The 21,997-nt window shown below is 32.9% G+C and overlaps 1 protein-coding gene across 1 annotated transcript in view; it reads right to left on the bottom strand.

The window, feature by feature from the left end:
• LOC113396550 (succinate dehydrogenase [ubiquinone] flavoprotein subunit, mitochondrial-like) overlaps positions 1 to 6,398 on the bottom strand; it is a 65,647-nt gene extending 59,249 nt beyond the window's left edge. Inside the window, exons 1-4 of the mRNA XM_064220356.1 lie at positions 6,211 to 6,398; positions 5,577 to 5,650; positions 2,582 to 2,754; positions 1,230 to 1,385 (exon numbers count right to left, since the gene is read on the bottom strand). Coding sequence (XP_064076426.1) covers positions 1,230 to 1,385; positions 2,582 to 2,754; positions 5,577 to 5,650; positions 6,211 to 6,226 — 419 coding nt within the window. The 5' untranslated portion in view covers positions 6,227 to 6,398. The remainder of the gene's footprint in view (positions 1 to 1,229; positions 1,386 to 2,581; positions 2,755 to 5,576; positions 5,651 to 6,210) is intronic.
• Between the last annotated feature and the right edge of the window lie 15,599 nt (positions 6,399 to 21,997).

The following is a 21,997-nucleotide window of genomic DNA, read 5'->3' as shown; positions in this document are numbered from 1 at the left end:
CCCCTACCATACCAATACGTGGGGTACATTCGTACAATTATTTTATGTAGAAAAAAGCCTATAACCCTTTAACCTTTTGTCATAATAGTTTTGGACTTTTTTGTAATAAACTATAATATATTTGTTACACTTAAGCACATAAACTAGGTAAATACGACAATTAATCACATCGTAAAAAAATAAAATCTGAAAAGTATATGAAGGGTAACTATTTTGCCCCTAATGTCGAATTAAAAGTACAAAATTGTAAGGATGAACATAGTGAATACCCGAATGAACCTGAATGTAATGTAATTTTTGCACTATCCTGCTTATTTTTTTCTCTTAATACGAAATTTAAAACAAACGCCAACTCATACCCAAACTCATGTCGTTTAGTTCGTCTGCTTAATTCCTAATTATTTAAATGCTTAATTAAAATAGTGCATAGTGCTAAGCAAAAACGGTTGATATACATTCCATTTTGTACTGATGCTATACTTAGTTAGTACCTTTCATGACCAGATACCGTCAGCAGGCCTCCCCCCTGATTTTTGTGTAATATAAAATAATTTTAATTGACTTGTTTAACCAAGAAGATTTATGTCTTTAGTTTTTAGTTAATTAAAAAAAAACTGATTAATATTTACCTCCATTATTTTTATTTATAAAATTTAAGTAAGTGATTATTTAATGTGTCTTAACGCCCTAATTCGTTATACCTACGAACCTTAAAATATCCAGAAAATAATAATTTTGTTAGAGGAGAGCAGTAGAATCAATAAAAATCATAATGTATATGAGGCATCTTAATGCACTCTGACCGCACCCTATGCTAACAAATAATTTATAATTGTGTTTGCGAGTGACAACCTTATAGCTAATACATTACTCATAAATAAATGTATTTTTATAAATCCTACGTTATGAACGCGCAATGAAAATTTAATTTATTCGTTGCAACGAAAACAAGCAACTAATTGTCTAGGGGGTGCATACGATACACTGCACAATGCAAGTGTATTATTGGAAAGTACCTATATGTGTGTTCTAAAATAAATTCCCACGCTTACAAACTATGCTCTTAACTAGCTGGACCAATTTTGATGATTTTTTGTGAATATCTTTGGATCTCTGCATGATTTAAATTGGACCCGATAGGTAGCGCTGAGATCGAGTTTTGGCTTTCTTATTAAACAAAAAAATAATACCAATGCTACGAGAAGTATAAAAATAATGATGTTATGCACCTGTGTAAACTGCTGTCATCCATATCTAAGGCCAAGGCACCCACAATTACTTCATCTTGCACCAATAGGTCCAGTACAAAATATTCAGAGAAAAGATCAATGTTCTTGAATTTTGTCGTGTACCCGTATAAGGTGTGGAGGAGGGCATGCCCTGTTCTGGAAATCATGAGTACACTAAGCGCTGATTATATTTTATAAAATACGCTAAGGTACCTGAGTATTACTTAATCACAAAAATGACATTAAAAAAAACAAACAAATCCCGCTGAGTTTCTTTCGCCGGTTCTTCTCAGGTCCTAATTTTTTTAAGTAATTTACGAGCCGGTGGTAGATGTTTGGCTATCAATAGGCAAGTTTAACATTTCTAAATTTAATAAAGATTTTAGATTTTGACTTTGTTTCCAGAATTCCAGAACATGAATCATATTGCTGGACAAAGAGCTCTTAAGAAGGCTAGGCTTGTTTGACCAAGTTGCTATATTGCGTATTAGATATATGTATATATATATATACAAATTTCAATTGATATAAGTTACGAAGTTGCGGCCCTCCCCGCTTAATTAATTATCGGTTTGAATTAATATAAGTGAGGGACCCCCATGCTTGCAAGATGTCTTAGTATGCGTGAGTCGATTAGTAAGAACAGCAAAAATAAATAAAGTATATTTTATTAACAAATGAGGAAATTTAACGCGGAGAAGTTTAACTTCATGAGTTAATAGATTTATATCAACATATGTATATCATGTAAATGAATTCTATTCAAGTATATCTTTATCATTATTGATATTTAGAAAAATCTTATTTCGTCACAATAACTAATAATAATACGTCTATGATACTGTTTTTGGTAAAACTCGAACGAGTTTATGGTAATGCACGTTGAAGCCACATTTCAATCCTATGGGCAATCAAAGCAAGACACCATGATAAAATAAATAAAAATAATGTATCTATTTATTTTTAAACAAGATAAGTTTTCATCGTTACGGCATAATTGAACAGATCAATTTTATTTATTTATTCCTCGACTCGGCCTTCTAGTAGTTATTTGCAGTACTATTTAGCTAGTCTGTTGCACGCCACCCGACAGATGGCGCTGTTACTTTGGCGAAATTAAAAAAAATAGTATCGTCACTCGCCTCTATAGATGGCAGTACTGGTCAATATTATATTTGTTGGAAAAAAAAATTATTCAACAGTTAAAAAAAATATTCAAAATATGTTTCGATTTTACATTTTAATACGATTTTGAAATTATATAAAATGGATTTGATCGTGTGAAAAGTAAAATATCTCGCATATACACTATTAATTCAGCTACTGTAAATATATAATAAAAAATTACTCACCTATCAGCAACTGCACACGTTCTCTTCGCGATCTCCTTACCGTTTTTGATGGTACCACCGCCAAAGGACCGTTGGTAGATCTTGCCATCCTTAGTTCTGGAAAATGGCATACCCATGTTCTCTAACTCAAAGACGCAATTGGGAGCATTCATCGTCAAGTACTGAATGGAGTCCTGAGAGAAGAGAAAAACATTTTTTTTTTTTTCAAATGCAACAAATATTATTTTCTATCGATTTGAGAACCGAGGCTATGTAGTGGTTAGAATCTAGATCCTTTATTTTTTTAATTTAATACTGACATCTAGTCTAATGAATGACCTGACGGTAAGTGGTCAAAGATGCATATGACATACTGCCAATGCTCCACCAACCACAAGAACTAAGCCGTTAATTATGTCCCTTTTGTCTGTAGTTACAGATACTCGTTACAACTGCAACACTCGAGACCATTAAAACTGCCAGAGTTCCCGCTACTTCGCGACACTAGACGTCCTAGGATCCAGACGCTAGTAAAAGTCAAACATTTTTTGTATTAACTAAAAAACTAGTGAACCAATATTCATGAAAATTACCAAACGACTGATGCAGAAAGTTTTTAGTACACAATACACGACAGGACAATGTCTGCCGACGCTTTTGTTTGTATCTAAGTATGTTTAAACTCGGATTCACACCGACACGGCTTTATTAAAATGCAACTTCCACAAACGGACAAACACATAATATGAAAGTGCTAAAACAGGTTTTATTAAATAACTTTCGTGTAACTAATAACTATTGCATCAAATTTATAACAAACTACATACCTGAACCGGCGGCTTAACCCGCGCGAAATTTATAATACTTTACACATTTTGCCCAAAGCGTCTCCCGCCATTTTACCGCCTCGAGGGGTGAATTAAAAAAAGTAGCCTATAGTCGTATCCAGAACTCAATCTCCATACCAAATTACATATAAATCGGTTGTGCGGTTTAAGCATGAAGACGTAACAGACAGAGTTACTTTCGCATTTATAATATCAGTTTAGAGTATAAATTGTAGTGAGGTAAAATCATACAATAAAGAGATAGTTTTTTAAGCAGCGACGGTCTCATTACAAATGTATAACATTTAGCGTTTTGTAGAATTAGAGATTACATTAACAGTGCTCGGTGCCAATACATAGGAGGCTAGCGAAGTTCAAGTAGATTATTTGCTTATGTCTCGTTACTTCTCCTGGGATCTAAGTCAAACTCAATGCGCTTCGATTTTATCTAGTACAAATTACACATAGACACTGAATTATGATGCGTAAGCTGAATCTTTGTCTGCTTTAATCATACAAAAAATGATAAGTTTAACTCTATTTAAATATAAACGCTCAAGATTTTATGTGTTTGATTGAAATTTAAAATTTTCATGTTTTCAAATGAAAAAATAATAATCACCAACCTTAAATATATAATCATTTGATAATATGATTGAATTCATATATTCTCATGTATCAATGACATATATTTTCATTTATGTTGTACTTGTATTTTGTCAAAATCAAAATCATAAATTAATATCAAATATTTCAATTTAAATCTATAAGTGTTGGTCAAAAAGGCGTTTTTATGATTTCCAAATAGATCCAAACTCTACTGAATATACGAACGTAATTGTACAAAAGTTTTTTTTATAAATGTATTGGCATATCGTATATCCTATATATAGCGTAAGCCGAATTTTTTCCCAGTGATGATATAGCTGCACATAAAAAATCGGATATGGTCTCATTTTGTGCAGAAAATTAAAGAGGAATCTTTGAATTAAAGAGGATTGCAATATACTAAATTGTTACAGTTTAACAAAGAATTAATTTTAGAGAGCGGTACTACAGCTGTATAAGAAAAAAAATAAAAACGTAAACATAATTAAATTGAATTGTTATCGACAAACTTCAATTGTAACTGAACTAATATATGTATACTATTTGACATTAAAGATTTAATTTAAATATGGTTTCACAATTTTTTTGCCAAATGTAGATGAGTTACTTGCAGTTTACAATTAAATGAAATGAAAACAAAAACTGTCATAGGTTTCGAAATTCCTAAAGAATCTTTTAAATAAACGCGAAGCTTCGCGGGAGACCCACTAGTAATAAATAATTGACATTAATGTGAGCCGCCATTCTGACATCAAGATGGCGGCTCACATGAATAAATGCTAAATAAATTAATTTTTAGTTCGTAACGTTCCGAATTCTCGTAAACGCTAATGAAGTTTTCGTGGTTTTCGCATTTGGCAATTAAATAATCAGTTCAAAATTTTACGTTACGCGTCCTCACCATTAAATGATGTAATGTCACACAAAAGATTTTTAATACCTACTTGAGGGTTCTAAAAAAAATACACGAGCTGTAATTTCACTAACCAATATATTATTAAAACGTTGACAATGAAAATTTTTTCTTTACTTATTTGTCAAATAGCCTTATTATATTATTTCAAGTCGTTTTGTAAAAAGGCTAGCTTGCTTAATAATTAGGCAACTAGCTTATTTAGCCATTCGATTAACATTAATCGGACGAAAAATTAAGTTTATTGCCTGCGACAAACATATATTTGTTTTTATTTACGTACCCGTCTATAATACTACATTTTTGTAAAACATTATTTTATTCCTTCTTTTATGAACCTACCTTTATAATTGTCTGTATTTTTGCAGACAAAAGTAACTTCGTTAAGCTCGCTCTCTCGGAATTCCCGATTGTGCAATATTCTTATCGAAGTAAACAACTTTATAGTTATCATTTTTATAAAAGTATATCAGCGAACGTCAAACATAATAATAAATATAATAAATATCTAAAGTAAATGTACCACTGCTGCTGGCTAGGAGGCCACACAGGCAACTTAAAAATTATCATCAAAAAGAGAGGACTCTATTTGATGAGAAGATTTTAAGTTGATTCGACGATTGATATGTGTTTTAAATAATATTTTGTGTCATTTAATCACTATTACCTGATCGCCCAGCCAATCAGATCCTTTGACAGTATCATAGAAATGCCACCGCCAATCATCTTCATGCATGCTGCCTATTGACAGATTCGAAAATTAAATTACTTTTATAACATACTAGTAACTCGTCCCCATGCCAGACACAAATAACACTATTGGTTTACACGGCACAGCTAAGCACCCAGTGGACGTGATTTTTTCCGACATCCTTTCAACGATCATTCCCATATTTCAACTTACACAAAATCTTAATGAATAATACATCTAAACCTTAATCATGAATCACTACATCCATTGGTGAAAACCCTTTCAGTGGTTTTTTGCTTTATCGCGTTCAGACAGGCAGGCTGACAGAAGGATAGACAGGCGTGGCGGGGGGGTCTTTATTTTATAACATGTAGTAATACTAACAGCTTTGATACCTTCTAATATGTAAGTGTACAATTTATTATATTTTTATTGTTAACAGTGTAAGTCTGTAGATGACCCACAAGATTAAGGCCTCCTCTCCCATTCAGAAGAAGGTTTTGGGCTCAGCCGGATACCACAAAAGTATATTTTAAATACGGGTCTGTCAAATATTTGTAAATCGTTTGATTGAAATTGTAGTTTCTATGACTTCAGTTTAATTATTTACCTATAGACGCATTCATTCCACCTTGAGCAGCAATCGTGTGTGAGCGAGTGGGGAAAAGTTTGCTGACGAGTGCAACGGAGAATTTAGCTTCAGCGAGCCCTACAGCCGCTCTAAGACCTGCTCCACCCGCACCGATAACCAAACAGTCGTGTTTGTGTTGTTGAATCGTATATGATGCATTACGTTTCGTCCCTGAAAATATACCTAAATAGAATTCGTAACTCTTAAAACTATTTAAGAATCAATATATAAATTATAATCGTTAAATGAAATTGACAAATTCGCCACTTGCTCTAATGAGTGCTGGTTGTGAAATGTTAATATTTATATAAGAACTAGCCGTGCCCGCGACTTCGTACGCGTTGTTTGAATTTAAGTTATTTGGATATTGTAGCGTGATTTTATTTTTATTTCATATATATTTCTAAAATAAAAGTTACTCCTTATTACATTCGCTATCTGCCAGTGAAAGTCCCGTCGAAATCGGTTCAGCCGTTCCAGAGATTAGTCAGAACAAACAGACAGATAGACAGACAGACAAAAATTGTAAAAAATGTTATTTTGGTATATGTACCGTGTATACATACATATGTATTTAGTAAAAATGGGTTATTTTAATATTACAAACAAACAATTCAATTTTATTATATGTTTAGAAGATATAGATAACCTCTCAAGACTGACTTCGCGATCGCGCTGTTATGCCATTTCATAAACATCAATGTCTGCAAACATTTAAAATATATTACAATACAATAAAATACAACTCAAACATATCATACTATTTCAATATAAATACAAATCGCAATAACACAATTGGATCGGACGTTAATTACATTTAAAAGCTTTATGAGGACTAATTAAGAACATTAGTAAAATTAAATATGGCTTTTTGTATGTGTAATATTACAGAATTCAAGCGTATTAGTTGATAATAATAAGCTTAAAATCAAAACAAGTCGCGAATAAATGAAACGCACTAATTGTTATAGTATTACACGGACGGGAAATCAATTTGCAAGTTTATTCGGAGATAGACAAGTATTGTATGACATATGAATGTATCGCACATTACGAGTATCTTACAACGCCGTGTCGCTTGATATCAGAGAGAACGTATAGTTTGTTGCGTTTCCATTGTCTGTAAGATAATGAAGGATATGCAATTATAGAAGTTGGGTACTTTATAATGATTTGTTTTGAAGCCATGTATCGTGTTCGCGAACAGATTATCGCCCATTTATAAAGTAATAAATCTATTAATGGTTTTTCTATTGAAATTAGTCATCTCCATATCAACTCCACAACTATAAGTTTCGCTAAAGGTGAATATCAAGTATTTTGTGATGTGTTCCGGTTTGAAGGTTAAGTATTGTTGAGCCATTGTAATTATGATTAAAAGAGGTAATAACTTCGATTTCATGGCTGGCGCTACATATGTATGTAGTATATAAGATTAATTTACAGTGCCAGTGTCCTTCATAAAATAATCAAATAACATAACAGACCATAGAATATAAATATGACCAAATTATAAGGAAGTATTTTGTTTATATATTATATACTCCACAAATGTAATCTTATAATAAAATGAAAGTATACTTATGGCTCAGCCTTACCCGCCCTGATTTTATCATATTCATTTTGATACTTTTTTAGTACCGAACACTCAAATGACCAATACGTGACTGATACTTTTGTTTATTGTCATAATAATTTACTTTTTTAATAAATCGAATGACGAACCAGTATTTAAAGTTAACATCAATATATAAAAACTGTTCGAACGTTTGTTTGTATCGTAACGTTAAAATATTTACAAATTAATTGAAAATGTGCCGCAAAGTGAGAAAGCTATCCATGGACGTCACTGTATTTAGTCTCGGCATCATCGCACGTGTTGCAACATGTACTCTTTAAAATTGTATTAAAATTTTGTCGGTAACGTTTCCATAATGGCGCTTCGTCAGCCCAATGTCATTAACTGGTTGGACGGATATCCGGTGGACGGTCAGCCTTACAGCGTTTGATATTATACGAGTATATTATATCTATACTCGAATACCGTTAGACGCAACGATAATATGGAACCTATTTAAAATTTATTACGTTTTAATACAATAATCTCAATATGGTAAATCTAATTCACTTTCGAGTCTTCTATACTGGGCTTTTTTTGCACCAATGACGTGAATTCTACTGAACGTATCGATATGAGTCTATGATTAGACACGGAAACGTCCGTAAATGTGTAAGTTCCGTCGATCCTTTACCCTTTTTTTATATCCAGCGTAGCGGGCAGATAACAGCTTATGACTTCTATACTGACGGTTGCATAAAACTTCGATCGGATCATAATGTTAAAGAAACTTAAAATTAATTTAATCATGACAATAATGAATGTCTCTGCGCTATATAAGGAGTCAATGCCCAATATACGGTATATTGGGCATTATTAGCTTATTTTCACTCCTCGTGTTCAAACAATGTATCCGTTGATGTTATATTTCCAATTGTTCATTTATAACATAAAGGTATATGATATATTGGTAAATAGTTTTGTAAGGTAACGAAAAATATGTCTACATTAGCAGTGTAAAAGTAGAGTTTTTGTTATACTTCTGAAATTATCATACAGGTACTAATTTTAAGTTTAGATCCTCAAACTCGAAAAAATGGAACAAATGACAATAGAAAAATTCAATGTAATCAATAAAACATAAGTTTCGTGGGTGCAGGTCAAACACCTCATGGTGTATAATTTTTTTATAACAATAATATCGTCAGATTTAATTAAGTACTTATTCATTGCTTTTGGCATTCGTTTCCACTTAAAGCGTGCTAGAGTACGTAATAGGTTTGTCTAATCAATCAAAAATGGTCGACTGGGTTTAATTGGATTCGTCAAATTCGTTCGAATTTTCTAATACTGGAACTGGTGTTGGGTTATAACAAAAATAAAATAGTAGGCGTTTGGAAATATGTTAACTGCAATATTTGGAAAATGAACACAGTACCAGACATCAAAGGCTGGAACGCAAACAAATTCTCGCGGTGAAATATCAAGTAACATCATAAAAAAAAACATAAAAATAAACATCGGTCCGCATCAAATAAATAAATGAAACCTTTTTTGTAAAAGTGTTCATATTTCATCAAAACTTTCATCGGAATCAAATCGATTCTCCTAGAATAAATAATAAAATGTGCAGATCAAACGTTGTAACTTTATTTGTTGCTTCAATTACCGTCGCAACGAATTTTATATAACTAAAATCAAAATAATGTCAACGTGTCATCGTTGAGAAGGTTCGCCTATGGCTTTGAATCGATTTTAAATAGTTATATATCTATATAGTATTTTTTTTATGTTGGAGGTGGCTAACGAGCAGGAGGCTCACCTGATGGAAAGAGACTACCACCGCCCTTGGACATCTGCAACACTGGGTGGGGGGTTGCAGGTGCTTTGCCGGCCTTTCAGGATGGAGTACGCTCTTTTCTTGAACGTTCCCAAGTCGTATCGGTTCGGAAAACCGCCGGCGAAAGCTGGTTCCACAGCGTGGTTGTGCGAAAAAGTATCTACTTATATCTTTATATGTATAATAATTTTGTACTTGTGCTTGTCTCTGAACTCCTTAGCATCTTCATTAAAAGTATAACATCTCGCCTTCTAGCCTCCACTGGTGACGGAGGGCTAGTTAGTTTTTGCCTAGAGGATCGAAATTGCGATTAAACGGGGAAATGCTGTTAGCATTCTACGCGGTCAAGATTTATACTTTATTCATATTTGTTTTTATTTAAGGACTTAATGTTAATAATTATTATGTAAATATTGTACAAATTTATATAACAAAGTTATAACTACATTGATATCACCTACAGTAACTCTTTTACTGTGAAAACCGTCAAACTTTGGAAAGCACTACCCACTCATATACGGCAGGCTAAATCCTTGTCCATCTTTAAGCATCGTTTGAAAAACTGTTATCTATCCATATCTGAATAATGTATGCAAGTATGAACTTATATATGGTTTATAATTATGTGTATATATTTTGATAGTCTATAATTATATAATATATATTATATTATTGGGATGTATTTGTGTGTAGTTTATTATTTTACTTTAGTATAATATAATATAATATAATATAATATAATATAATATAATATAATATAATATAATATAATATAATATAATATAATATAATATAATATAATATAATATAATATAATATAATATAATATAATATAATATAATATAATATAATATAATATAATATAATATAATATAATATAATATAATATAATATAATATAATATAATATAATATAATATAATATAATATAATATAATATAATATAATATAATATAATATAATATAGTATAATATAATATTATTGTTGAACGAAGTTTGAGTGACGTCGCCGGGGAAGTGACGTCACCGGACAGACGACGTGGAAGAAGAAAAGATATGACAGGCGGGCGGCGAGGCAGCTATATTTAGTTGACAGAATAGATAGAATTGAATAGTCGGTTGCTTATGATATGAGTTCTTTAATGTTTTTGTTATTTTGCTGTATATGATTGTTACTTGTGTATATTTTTTTCAATATTTGATGAAAGATAGATTATAATATAATATAATTTCTGCAAAACGGCTTCACGCCGAAAATGGGAACGCTACCAAGACTGGGCTAACGCATCGGCGTCTCGTGATGTAAATACCAGCGCATTCAGAAAGGAATATAACTCTGCCTCTAGGTCCTTCAAAAACGTGATTGCTAAGGCGAAGACGGAGTACATTGGCAGAATTGGCGAGAGACTGGTGCACCTCCCTTCAGGAACATGTGCGTTCTGGTCTCTCGCTAAGGCTGTCTTAGGGAATTTCTGTCAGCCCTCTTTTCCATCTTTGCACAGAGACGGTGAGTCATTGGCCCATACCGCGAAGGAGAAAGCTGATCTTTTAGGCTCTCTCTTCGTGGCGAACTCGACTCTAGATGACCGAGGAAAGTCACCACCAACAATCCCGCGGTGTGACACCACGATGCCGGAGGTTACATTCCGGCAAAGTGCAGTTCGTAAAGCACTTCTTTCCTTGGATATTCATAAGTCGAGTGGACCCGATGGCATCCCTCCAATCGTGCTACGAACTTGTGCTCCCGAGTTGGCACCAGTCTCAACGCGTCTTTTCCGGCAATCCTATGCATTCAGCGTCGTCCCGAACTCCTGGAAGACTGCTTTGGTGCATCCGATCCCTAAAAACGGCAACCGCTCAGACCCATCCAATTATAGGCCGATAGCCATCACCTCCTTGTTCTCCAAGGTAATGGAGTCCATTATTAACTGCCAGCTCCTGCGGTACCTAGAGGAGTACCAGCTGATTACCGACCGCCAGTACGGTTTCCGTCGGGGTCGCTCAGCCGGTGATCTTCTAGTTTACCTGACTCATAAATGGGCGGAAGCAGTTGAGAGCAAGGGGGAGGCATTAGCAGCCAGTCTGGACATAGCGAAGGCCTTCGATCGCGTGTGGCACAAAGCGCTTCTTTCGAAGCTTCCTTCCTATGGGCTTCCCGGGAAATTATGCAATTGGATTACCAGCTTCTTGGCAGATCGGAGCATCAAGGCCGTTGTCGACGGTGCATGCTCCGACCAAAAATTCGTCAATGCTGGTGTTCCACAAGGCTGCGTTCTATCACCTACTCTGTTTCTTCTGCATATCAATGACTTGTTGCAAATCAGTAACATTCACTGCTATGCAGACGATAGCACCGTAGACACCTCATACACCGGCCGTGCTAATATTTCTCGGGAAAACGTCGAAGAAAACCGGAACAAACTTGTGTCTGAAATCGAGTCTTCGTTAAACAAAGTCTCGAACTGGGGCCGGCTAAACCTAGTCCATTTCAGCCCCAAAAAGACGCAAGTTTGCGCGTTAACTGCTAAAAAAACACCATTTGTCGTATCTCCACTATTTGAGAACATTCCATTAGCCGCCACAGCTAGTATAGGAATACTTGGCGTCGATATTTCAAACCTCGTTCAGTTCCGCGGTCAATTGGAAGGCAAAGCCAAATTGGCATCAAAAAAGCTCGGTGTGTTCAGCAAGGCAAGACAGTATTTCACGTCGGCCCATCGTCTAAGACTCTACAAGGCACAAATTCGGCCACACGTGGAGTACTGCTCTCACCTCTGGGCGGGTGCTCCCCAGTACCAGCTCCTTCCATTCGACCGTATCCAACGTAGAGCGGCTCGAATTATCGACGATCAAACCCTTTCCGATCTGCTTGATCCTTTGGCTTTGCGTAGAGATGTTGGATCGCTCTGCATCTTCTACAGAATTTATCACGGGGAATGTTTCGATGAATTGTTCGGATTAATCCCGGCTGCTGAATTTCACCTTTGGACATCTCGCCAAAATTCAAAATATCACCCACACCACCTAGATGTCCGAAAATCCACAACAGCGCGATTTTTAAGACATTTTCTGCCTCGCACAACCACTCTGTGGAACCAGCTTTCGCCGGCGCTTTTTCCGAACCGATACGACTTGGGAACCTTCAAGAAAAGAGCGTACTCTTTCCTGAAAGGCCGGCAACGCACCTGCAAGAACCCCCCCCCCCCAGTGTTGCAGATGTCCATGGGCGGTGGTAGTCACTTTCCATCAGGTGAGCCTCCTGCTGGTTTGCCATCTCTAACGTAAAAAAAAAAAATCTTATATTGTAGTTATAGTCTCCTCTCTCTATCTATATCTGTACTTACCTATTTTCGTTCTAAGCTCCTTTCACCAAAGTTTGTCTGTGAGAGATCGCTAAAACCGCCATTGCGCAGAATTTGTTAAAAAAAAAATTTTCTCTTGATTTTCTCTTTCTTTTTCTGTACTGATGTTTTGTGCAATAAAGTATTTATATAAATAAATAAATGATCACATGATATTAAATTTTTATTCTGATCACCATCTCAAAAAGACAACAATTGGACAACGCATGTAAAATTGTAAATGCTCTACATCCATCTTATAGAAATCCGGCAAATCTTATAGAAACTTTGAAAAGTGACAACATTTTCTGAGATCAAATCGGACATATATCCGAATACACATAATGTTAAAATCATAATAATTCTAGTGAATGAGTCGAGAGAGAAATATCTAATGGACGCCATACTTTACAAACATCCATCTATTTCGGTTTTCTCTTTTAGCGCTTGTTAAAAGCGCTTTTATCATTTCGATAACGATGCTTTACTATGAGCGTTGCAACTTCAATATTTATTTTAATTAACACTGTGCTGATTCTATTTCAATATTAAAAGTAGAAGTACTATAATTATTTTTATTCTTAAATTAATTAATATTTTGTATTGTGTGTTTAGTATAATAAATCATTATAATTTTCACATTTCGCCCATACCTAACGTTTCCATGTTGGATACAAATTACGAATTAAAGTTCGGTAGATCCATTGTATCGAATCTCGACCAGGATCTTGTCCTTTCTGACGTTCAGCGTTCATCGAAATATAGATTGTTTGATGGTAATTTTGTATATATATTACTACCAAACAATCGTAGGTACTATTATAATAATAGATATATTTTTATAAGACATTCCGAATTATGGTCGTGCCGCAATCTTTGCAGCACTGTTTATGATTCCAGCTATCGTCTATCGAAGTGATGATTGCGCTGTTTATTTGCATTTTTATGGGAGAGTTTTATAAAATAATTTGAGAATAATTATTACATCATCAAAATATTAATTGTTTCCTTAGATTATTATTTGTATGCAAAGATAGAGTGACGTACTTTAAAATAACTAAAACAGTTTGCGTGAAAGTTACGCGCGACACTCGCGAAACTTCATTCTACTGTACTAGTGTGCGTGTATTTAGTAGGCAAGAGTTCACCACTACTTCTTTCGACACGTTCTCAGCTTTACATATGTCTAGAAATATAAATAATCTAAGATTATTTCTTTTATATCATTTAAATCTAAATACAACATAATCATTACTCGGTTGTCGGACAGCGCAGTTTATTTTTCAAGTGAAAAATAGTATATTTTATTGCAAATTAAATGGCAAAGCGTACTCACACTGATAAATCCTCTGATGAGGTAATTCGAACCTAATAATTATTTACCAATAATATTACATAATGATCACGACTTTGGTTGACACTTTCACAGATTTCGTATTGTTTATTTTGTCTCTGTGTTACCCCGTACGTTGATCAGATTTAGATGAAATTTTGGTATGAAAATACCAAAATGTTATTGATATTGATAGCTTCGCTGACGTACGTACTAGCATAGAGTTCGAAGGGAACTTCGCCCGGCCATGAGCCGTGAACACAGTATGGTGTGAATGTGGATGCGTTGTATTGACACGACCCGATTCGTGCCAATCGAGGCCAACGCAGTGGTTTTAGTGTGTAGCGAATCTTACAAACCCGGTTGCCTCAAAATGAACCGCAACCTTTAGGAAGTTTTTTACTGTGTAAAGAAAAAGAAGTAGGGCACTGGTGATGTAAGATATTGTTAATATTCTTGGGCTAATTATCCAGGTAGCCCGTATGCTCTTCCTCCACCTGCTTATTTTAAAGAAAAAAATAAATCAAGCGCAATCATTAGTTTCAATTTATGCAAGAGCTACTGAGATTTCGTTTGCTTAATTTGTACTTATAACAAAGAATATCGCGCTCGGTTAATGAAGAGATCGTGAACAACCTGGAATTTTATCAAAACAGACACTCCAACCCACACTAAAACAACATTTTACCTTTTATCTAGCATAGGATATTTGTTACGTATTTGCAGTATACTACTGCTATATTTTATTTTTTCGTATTATGAATACCTACTATATTGCACTAGTTTTATAAATACTAGAGTAATTGGAAAGCGAATTTGATTCTGGCAGATGGAGCGCACGAAGCATGGTTGCGAAGCAACAAAAAAGAATACAAAGTTAAAAGCGAATACTTAATTTTTATGAATACGTCAAAAGTGCTGTTCCTTGTATTCTTAATTACTGACAAAGTAACAAATTGTTAATAATTAAAGCCACTCTAAACTACTGAACCGATTTTAATGAAATTTTGATTAAATTTTGATTAAAATTTGTTCTTGAGCAAGGCCAACCCTAAGGGCGGACATAGACTACTTTTTTTAATTAACCCCTCAAGGGAGATACAATGATGGATTATTTAACCATATTAAAATACAATTTCATTATCTGAAACATAACTAAGACTATTAAAATTACTAAAATCAAATGATACTTAGGCTACGCAATAAAGTAATGTTTCTGTTCTTCTATTTATTTAATGCGTCTCTTGTTTTATAAATTTATTTTATAAATCTCTGTTTAATTAATACCAATAATAATATTTTACATATTTAATTCAAGAAGGCATAATAATAGGAAAATAACAATAATTAAATATTAAAATAGTAAATTATGATAGAATTTCGTCACGAGGTATTTCACGCTGGCACGCGAGTTTAGTCAGTGGTAAAATAAACAAAGTCAGTTAAAAACAACCACATTAATTCATTATTTATAACAAAGATACACATATCATGAATAGCAATAGTGATATTCAGTTGCTTCAAATTTACTTGAACAAACACCGAAAAGTCTAAACTTGAAGGTTGATAAAAAAAGCAGAAAGCACTGAAAATAAAGTCAAGTTAGTACTCTATGTAGTCACAAATACCATTACATAGCTAACGTTTCATCCTAGACGCAAAAAATAAATAAACACAGACTACAAACAAAACAAACAAACAAAACATTTGTTTTGCCGCAAAACAGGAGATACACATAATATTTTACGTGTACTAACTAAAACTTTAGTAGACATCAATGTCATCTTTATTTTGCTCGACATCTACAAAGTTCATGATTACTATAGGATGGGATTTAGTGAAGATGACGTCACTCATTGAGTAGACCGCGAAAGAGGGGCGAGGTCGACATAGCAGGCGCATGCGTTATAAACTTGCTTGTGCAATTAGGGTAACAACTCCAAGACGATTTTGTGAACTAGAATATTTTTGGCAGTCGACAAAGTAACCGCTAAAATTAACCCACAGTAAAAACAACAAAAAAAACTGTTCTAATTTATTAAAGTAAAAAAATATTGTACAATCATTAGTTGTTTTGGTGTTATCTTATGTTTAATTGATTCTGTGTAAAGAAGGATATAATATTAATATTTTAAATATCCCCACTGCGATTATTTAATAATTTATATGTGAAAATAATTAATTCTTAAACAAAGTGAAGTCAGTTTTAATCACTCCATTAATTTATGTGCTAGATTGTAATTGTTTATTTAATAAATGATAGAAGTCAGTGCCTTAACTAGTGATAATTAGTAAAATATAGTGCTGTTTTGGATATAGCCTGTGTGGAACGAGTGATAAGGTATGTTTCTAAATTTAAGGTTTCGGTTAGCAAAAGCAAATCGATTTCAATGCGGCATAACCTTAACCTCACTTACTTTGCGGAAAGGTTGGTATTTTTCTCCGTTTTTACATATAAAGCTACATTTTAAAGATAATTTCATACAATTCCAACTCTTTATTTTTAATTAGAAGTTTTATGACGTTTAACTAACTTTTAGGTTGTAAACGTGTTTATAGGTTATGATACTTGACAGTTGTTAGTGGCATACTTTGTAGTAGTGTTATATAATACCTGACTTAATAATAATTTCATTACAAATTACTTACAATCATATAAACTTAAATCATTTATACAATAGGATACATTCAGTAAATTTGCGGTTGTTAAATGAAACCTGTCCTTAAGTTATTAGCGTCCTGGAATAATTGTATTCCTAAGTATGTATTGTAATATAATTTGAAGTTATATTATGATTTTAAATGAGATATTGTAAATTAAAATATAAATGTAGAAAAAAAAGTTACTAAAATCACGTATAATTTTTAGTATAGTCAAATATTTTTCAATTAATTATTACGATTACTTGTTTTTTTTTTTTTAATAAATAATAATCATTTAATAATAAACATAACCTTACATAGTATTCATTTCATCAGCATTATAATTATATGAAATTATTTTAAGAAATTCTCCCTTTTTATAAAAATGATAACCAAAAAGGTTTTTATGTCACAAAAGAAAAATATTTAATTAATCATCTAAACCGTATCGACATCAAAATGAATATACTAAGTATATTAAATTTGAAATATGGTTACCTTTTTTAATTTATAAATAGATAAAAATCGTTCCAAATTAATTTTATTATTATATTATTGTAAATGAAAATTTCAAAAGTAACTTTTAGACACTTAGGTTGCAATGTGTAACATGACTGTATTACGTTCAGGAGTAACCTTGAACTTTAGCGTAGCACCGTTGAAAGTGAAACCTAAGCAAAAATTATTATTAAAATTGCACTAAGAGGGGGAATTTATAGTCGCTTCACTGTTCCCAATTCTTGCTACTAATAATTACTACTATTTTATTAAAACTATACTTCATACTTTGATTATTTATATATCTATATAGACTGTCAAAGCTGAGAACGTGTCGTAAACGAAAAAAGTACCGCCAGTTATGACGTTTGACAAGTGTCAAGCGTAGATAACGCACATCACTATATTTGTCGTGCCAAAGGACAAAGGAGCCAACTTAATTAAGTTGGCTCCTTCGCTTAAGTCATTTTGTAGTGAGGCGCTATCTAGATAGTCTATATTTCAATACGTGAAGTAAAAACTTCGAAACCCTTTTTAAGCTTAAATAGGTGTGTGATATTTGGCATAGTTGAAGTTCAAATAGAGAACCAATGCAGAAAACTAAAACTTATACGTAATATGTGTTACAACTATATTATATTAAATTAAATAAAACATTCATTTAAATTCATATTACCAATGTTAACACATATCATGTCAAACTTTAATTAATTACGCTTTTATTGAAATGTGCTAAAAATTAAAAATAACTTTTACACTCAAACTTTTACTGTTTACTTACAATGTCATATTTAAGTACTCGTATTTACTTAGTTTGAAAGTTTTGATAGATAAAATTATTCACATCAAAATATTTATTTTTCCTGTAAAGTAAATCTCACGACAAGCTTTTATATATTAAAAAAGTACTAGTCTATAACTATCTAAAGACGATTCTGCGTCGACAAGTCAAATCAAATGTATTTTATTCAAGTAAACTTAACAATGAAGCGTTTTTGAATCGTCAATATTTAAACACTACCATAACCAAGTCATCAAACCCAGTATCGTTGATTTTTTACTTACAAAGAGAATCAAATCACCTATTTTCATGTTTCAAAATGAAAAATGATGTACTTCCATTCAAACTTACATCCCCAATTTCACTTTCTTGGGTGATGAATTTTCAAAAGCCTATGAAATCTTTCTTTAACTCCTTAACAGAAGCATAAATACAGATATTTACATCGTAATAAATACCAATATTTGTGTATCTCATATTAAAAAGATTGAAAAAATTCGAACTTCTATATAAACTAACATTCTCAATTTCACCGTCTTGGGTGATCTATTTTCAGAAATTCATTAACATGGTGAGTTACAGACTCATCACGGAGAAATATCAATTTCCATATTTCAAACTTTTATAAATTACGAACTTCCAGACTAATTTTTATACTAAGTTTCAACCTCGTAGGTAATGAATTTTCGAATAAAAATCCTTAACGCCTGTCTTCAACTCATTAGCGTAAGCCTAAATACCTATATAAGCCTAAATAGAATTGACGAATTTATTTACGCCCCTGAAGATATATTATTTGCCAAAAATCCTCTCTCGCATTACATAAAAATTCTGTGAAAATAGAGAATGACCTCTGTATTGTACGAATGGGATGAAAGGTTTATTTAATAAGAACATAATTTAATACGAAATAAAATAAAAAAATATTTATTTTTCAATTAAAATTAGTCAATCTCTATACAACTTCAATTAAGCATCCGATGTCGCCCTGATATTGATTTTTCGTGTACCCTACCCTGTTTACAATATACGACGCAAGAAGGGTTCGAATGATGCATTTCGCACCGGTACAATGTCAAAGGAAATTGGTCGTTCTTGGCATGAATAAAAACCAGTACGGTGTTAGATAAAAATTATATTAAATTTATTTTTCGCCACATCTGGTTATCATATACTGTGATTTGAACCGATGATTCCATGGCGACAAATCATTCAAATATTGATTTAATAAAAGTTCGAAATTAATTAACAATACACTAGTGTCGCAAACAATTATACAAAATAAGGTAATCGATACGAGTAATTATGAAATATATATGAAATATATCAATACTATCGACACTCTTTCCGTGGTGGTAGGGCTTTGTGCAAACCCGTCTAGGTAGGTACCTCCCACTCATCAGATATTCTGCCGCCAAGCAGCAATAATTGTTATTGTTGTGTTCCGAATTCATGGGTGAGTGACCCAGTGTAACTATAGGCACAAGGGACATAACATACTAGTTTCCAAGGTTGGTGGTGCATTGGTGAAGTAACCGCGCCAATGTCTATGGGTGGTGGTGACCACTTAACATCAGGCTCATTTGCCGGTCCGCCCACCTATTACAAATAAAAAAAAGTTATTGTTTGATCTATTTAATTCTTATTAAAAAGTAATAATCAGTCAGTTAAACAATAGTACAACATTTAACAATCTACCTCTGTCTACCATCTGCCAACAGACACGACAGAGAGGTTTTGATAATATAAAACTTATCTATGTCTGTATTTTAGATTCGCAGAAAAATAAAAAACGACACATTAGAGACTATCTTATGACGGAATCGAAGTGTTAATCGACTTATTAGCATGCAATTATTGACATTGTCATCGATTCGCGTAGCCGCGAATAATCGTTTTTAATCAAAAATATAATATAGCAACTTCGGCACATGATAAACAATCATGTTTTTAATTAGTTATTCGAGTTTTAAAGCGTCAATATATGCTATATATTGAAACAAATATAAGCAAATATATTGTTATAACGCGTGAAAGTATATTAATTACGGCACGACTTTTATCATTATGTTTAGTTTGCGTGTCTCTTTAATATTTCGTTGTACGTTGAAGTTATTCTATTGTTTATTTATAACGTGGTAACAAATTGCATGTCGAGTTTACAATACGAACATTCGATCGGAAGAATCGCTGTATCCAGTGGCGTAGCTAGGTGGGCAAGAGCCCCGATGCATAGAAAAAGAATAGGGGCCTCTCCCCTATAACTTATTTATTATCCTTCAAAATTATAGATAGAAATAATAGAATTAATAGATAGAAAGAATAAGATACAAGATACAGTGAGTTGAACTTATCATTAGTAGGCTAAATCCATACATCTTTATTCAAAGCTCTTTACAAAGCTTAGGTTAGAAGACCCCCTGAGCTCCGGAGCCCTGGTGCACTGCACCACCTGGCCCTACGCCACTGGTTGTATCACCTGTGAATTTTTGATTTGAACTATTCGCTTAATGAATATTAGAAGCATCGATAACTCATACATAGGTAATCAGATTCACCTTCCCCGCCTCATTGATATAACCAACTTTATAACAAGTACCAACATACCATTGTATGAAGTCACTAAGAAGAAAAAACTTTTAAAGAGTAAATGTATCATTACCATGTTGTTAACATTAACTCAAATTATATATCAAGTCAACCAGATTAGGTTGAAAAAACAAATGATTTCAAAAATTGAAACGAATAAATGAATGTAAAACCAAATACTTAGTTGATGAGGTTAAGTCTCGCCTATTTACTGACTGTACGAATATTTAAAGAAAGGAGTTATTAATTCTCCCACACATTACGGTAAGGTGTATATCATACTAACTCGGACAAAACGAATCTGTAAAAAACTCGCTGTCTAACTCAAAAGTGAAATAAGTGCTTTGTAATATAGAATAGAAATTCTGAAATCATAATTCCTAATATAGATAAAGTTTTAATTAGTTAATCTATTTTAAGTATATACATATAATAAAATCATAACTGTGTCTTTTAACATAATATATCAAATAAATATGATTCTTAGAATTTTTGTCTGTTATCATCATTTTGCATTTGAAAACAAATATAAATAGGTACGGGGTAGATGATTTTATGTTAATACCCCGGTTACTTCACATTCCAAAAAACTATGCGTTTAATTTAAGGGAGTCCATTTTCCAGTGCACACGGGTAGCCTTGTGTGGTGGCTCTATCGCGTGTTCGCAACTGAAAAAAGACTATACTTTCATTTCCGGCAGCACTACGCGTAATATAGTGTAATAAACATTGCGCAGTTAGACAAATACATCATAACTTTTTAATATTACAAGATTAAATTTAAAACGTTGGGTTAAATGTAATAATCACTCCATCAATTTGGGAACTTTAATGCCACGACAGACGCAAAGATACACAAATATGTCAACCATATAATACCCCTATTTTTCCCCTCAGTCACGCGAACGGAGTCGCGGGCACCAGCTGGTATGGACTATATTAAATTATATTAAAATTATATTTATGGATATAAAATTATATTTTTTGGCAGTACTTATTTATATTATGATTAGTTATTTATTATTAATTTCCTTCAATTCTTGTTGTTGCTCCTACGTATTAATAAAATCTTTACCATTTTAAAATCACAAATATTGTAGCTAAGGATTGAGTCAGCAAAATTTCTAAATTATTTATAACTTGTGACAGGCATTATTACCAGTCAATCAAACCTATCAAGGGCC

The sequence above is a fragment of the Vanessa tameamea genome, chromosome Z (assembly GCF_037043105.1).
Source record: "Vanessa tameamea isolate UH-Manoa-2023 chromosome Z, ilVanTame1 primary haplotype, whole genome shotgun sequence".
In the NCBI taxonomy this organism is placed as follows: Eukaryota; Metazoa; Arthropoda; class Insecta; order Lepidoptera; family Nymphalidae; genus Vanessa; species Vanessa tameamea.
The sequence above is the reverse complement of the archived record's forward strand: the minus strand, read 5'-3'. Positions and strand labels throughout refer to the sequence as shown.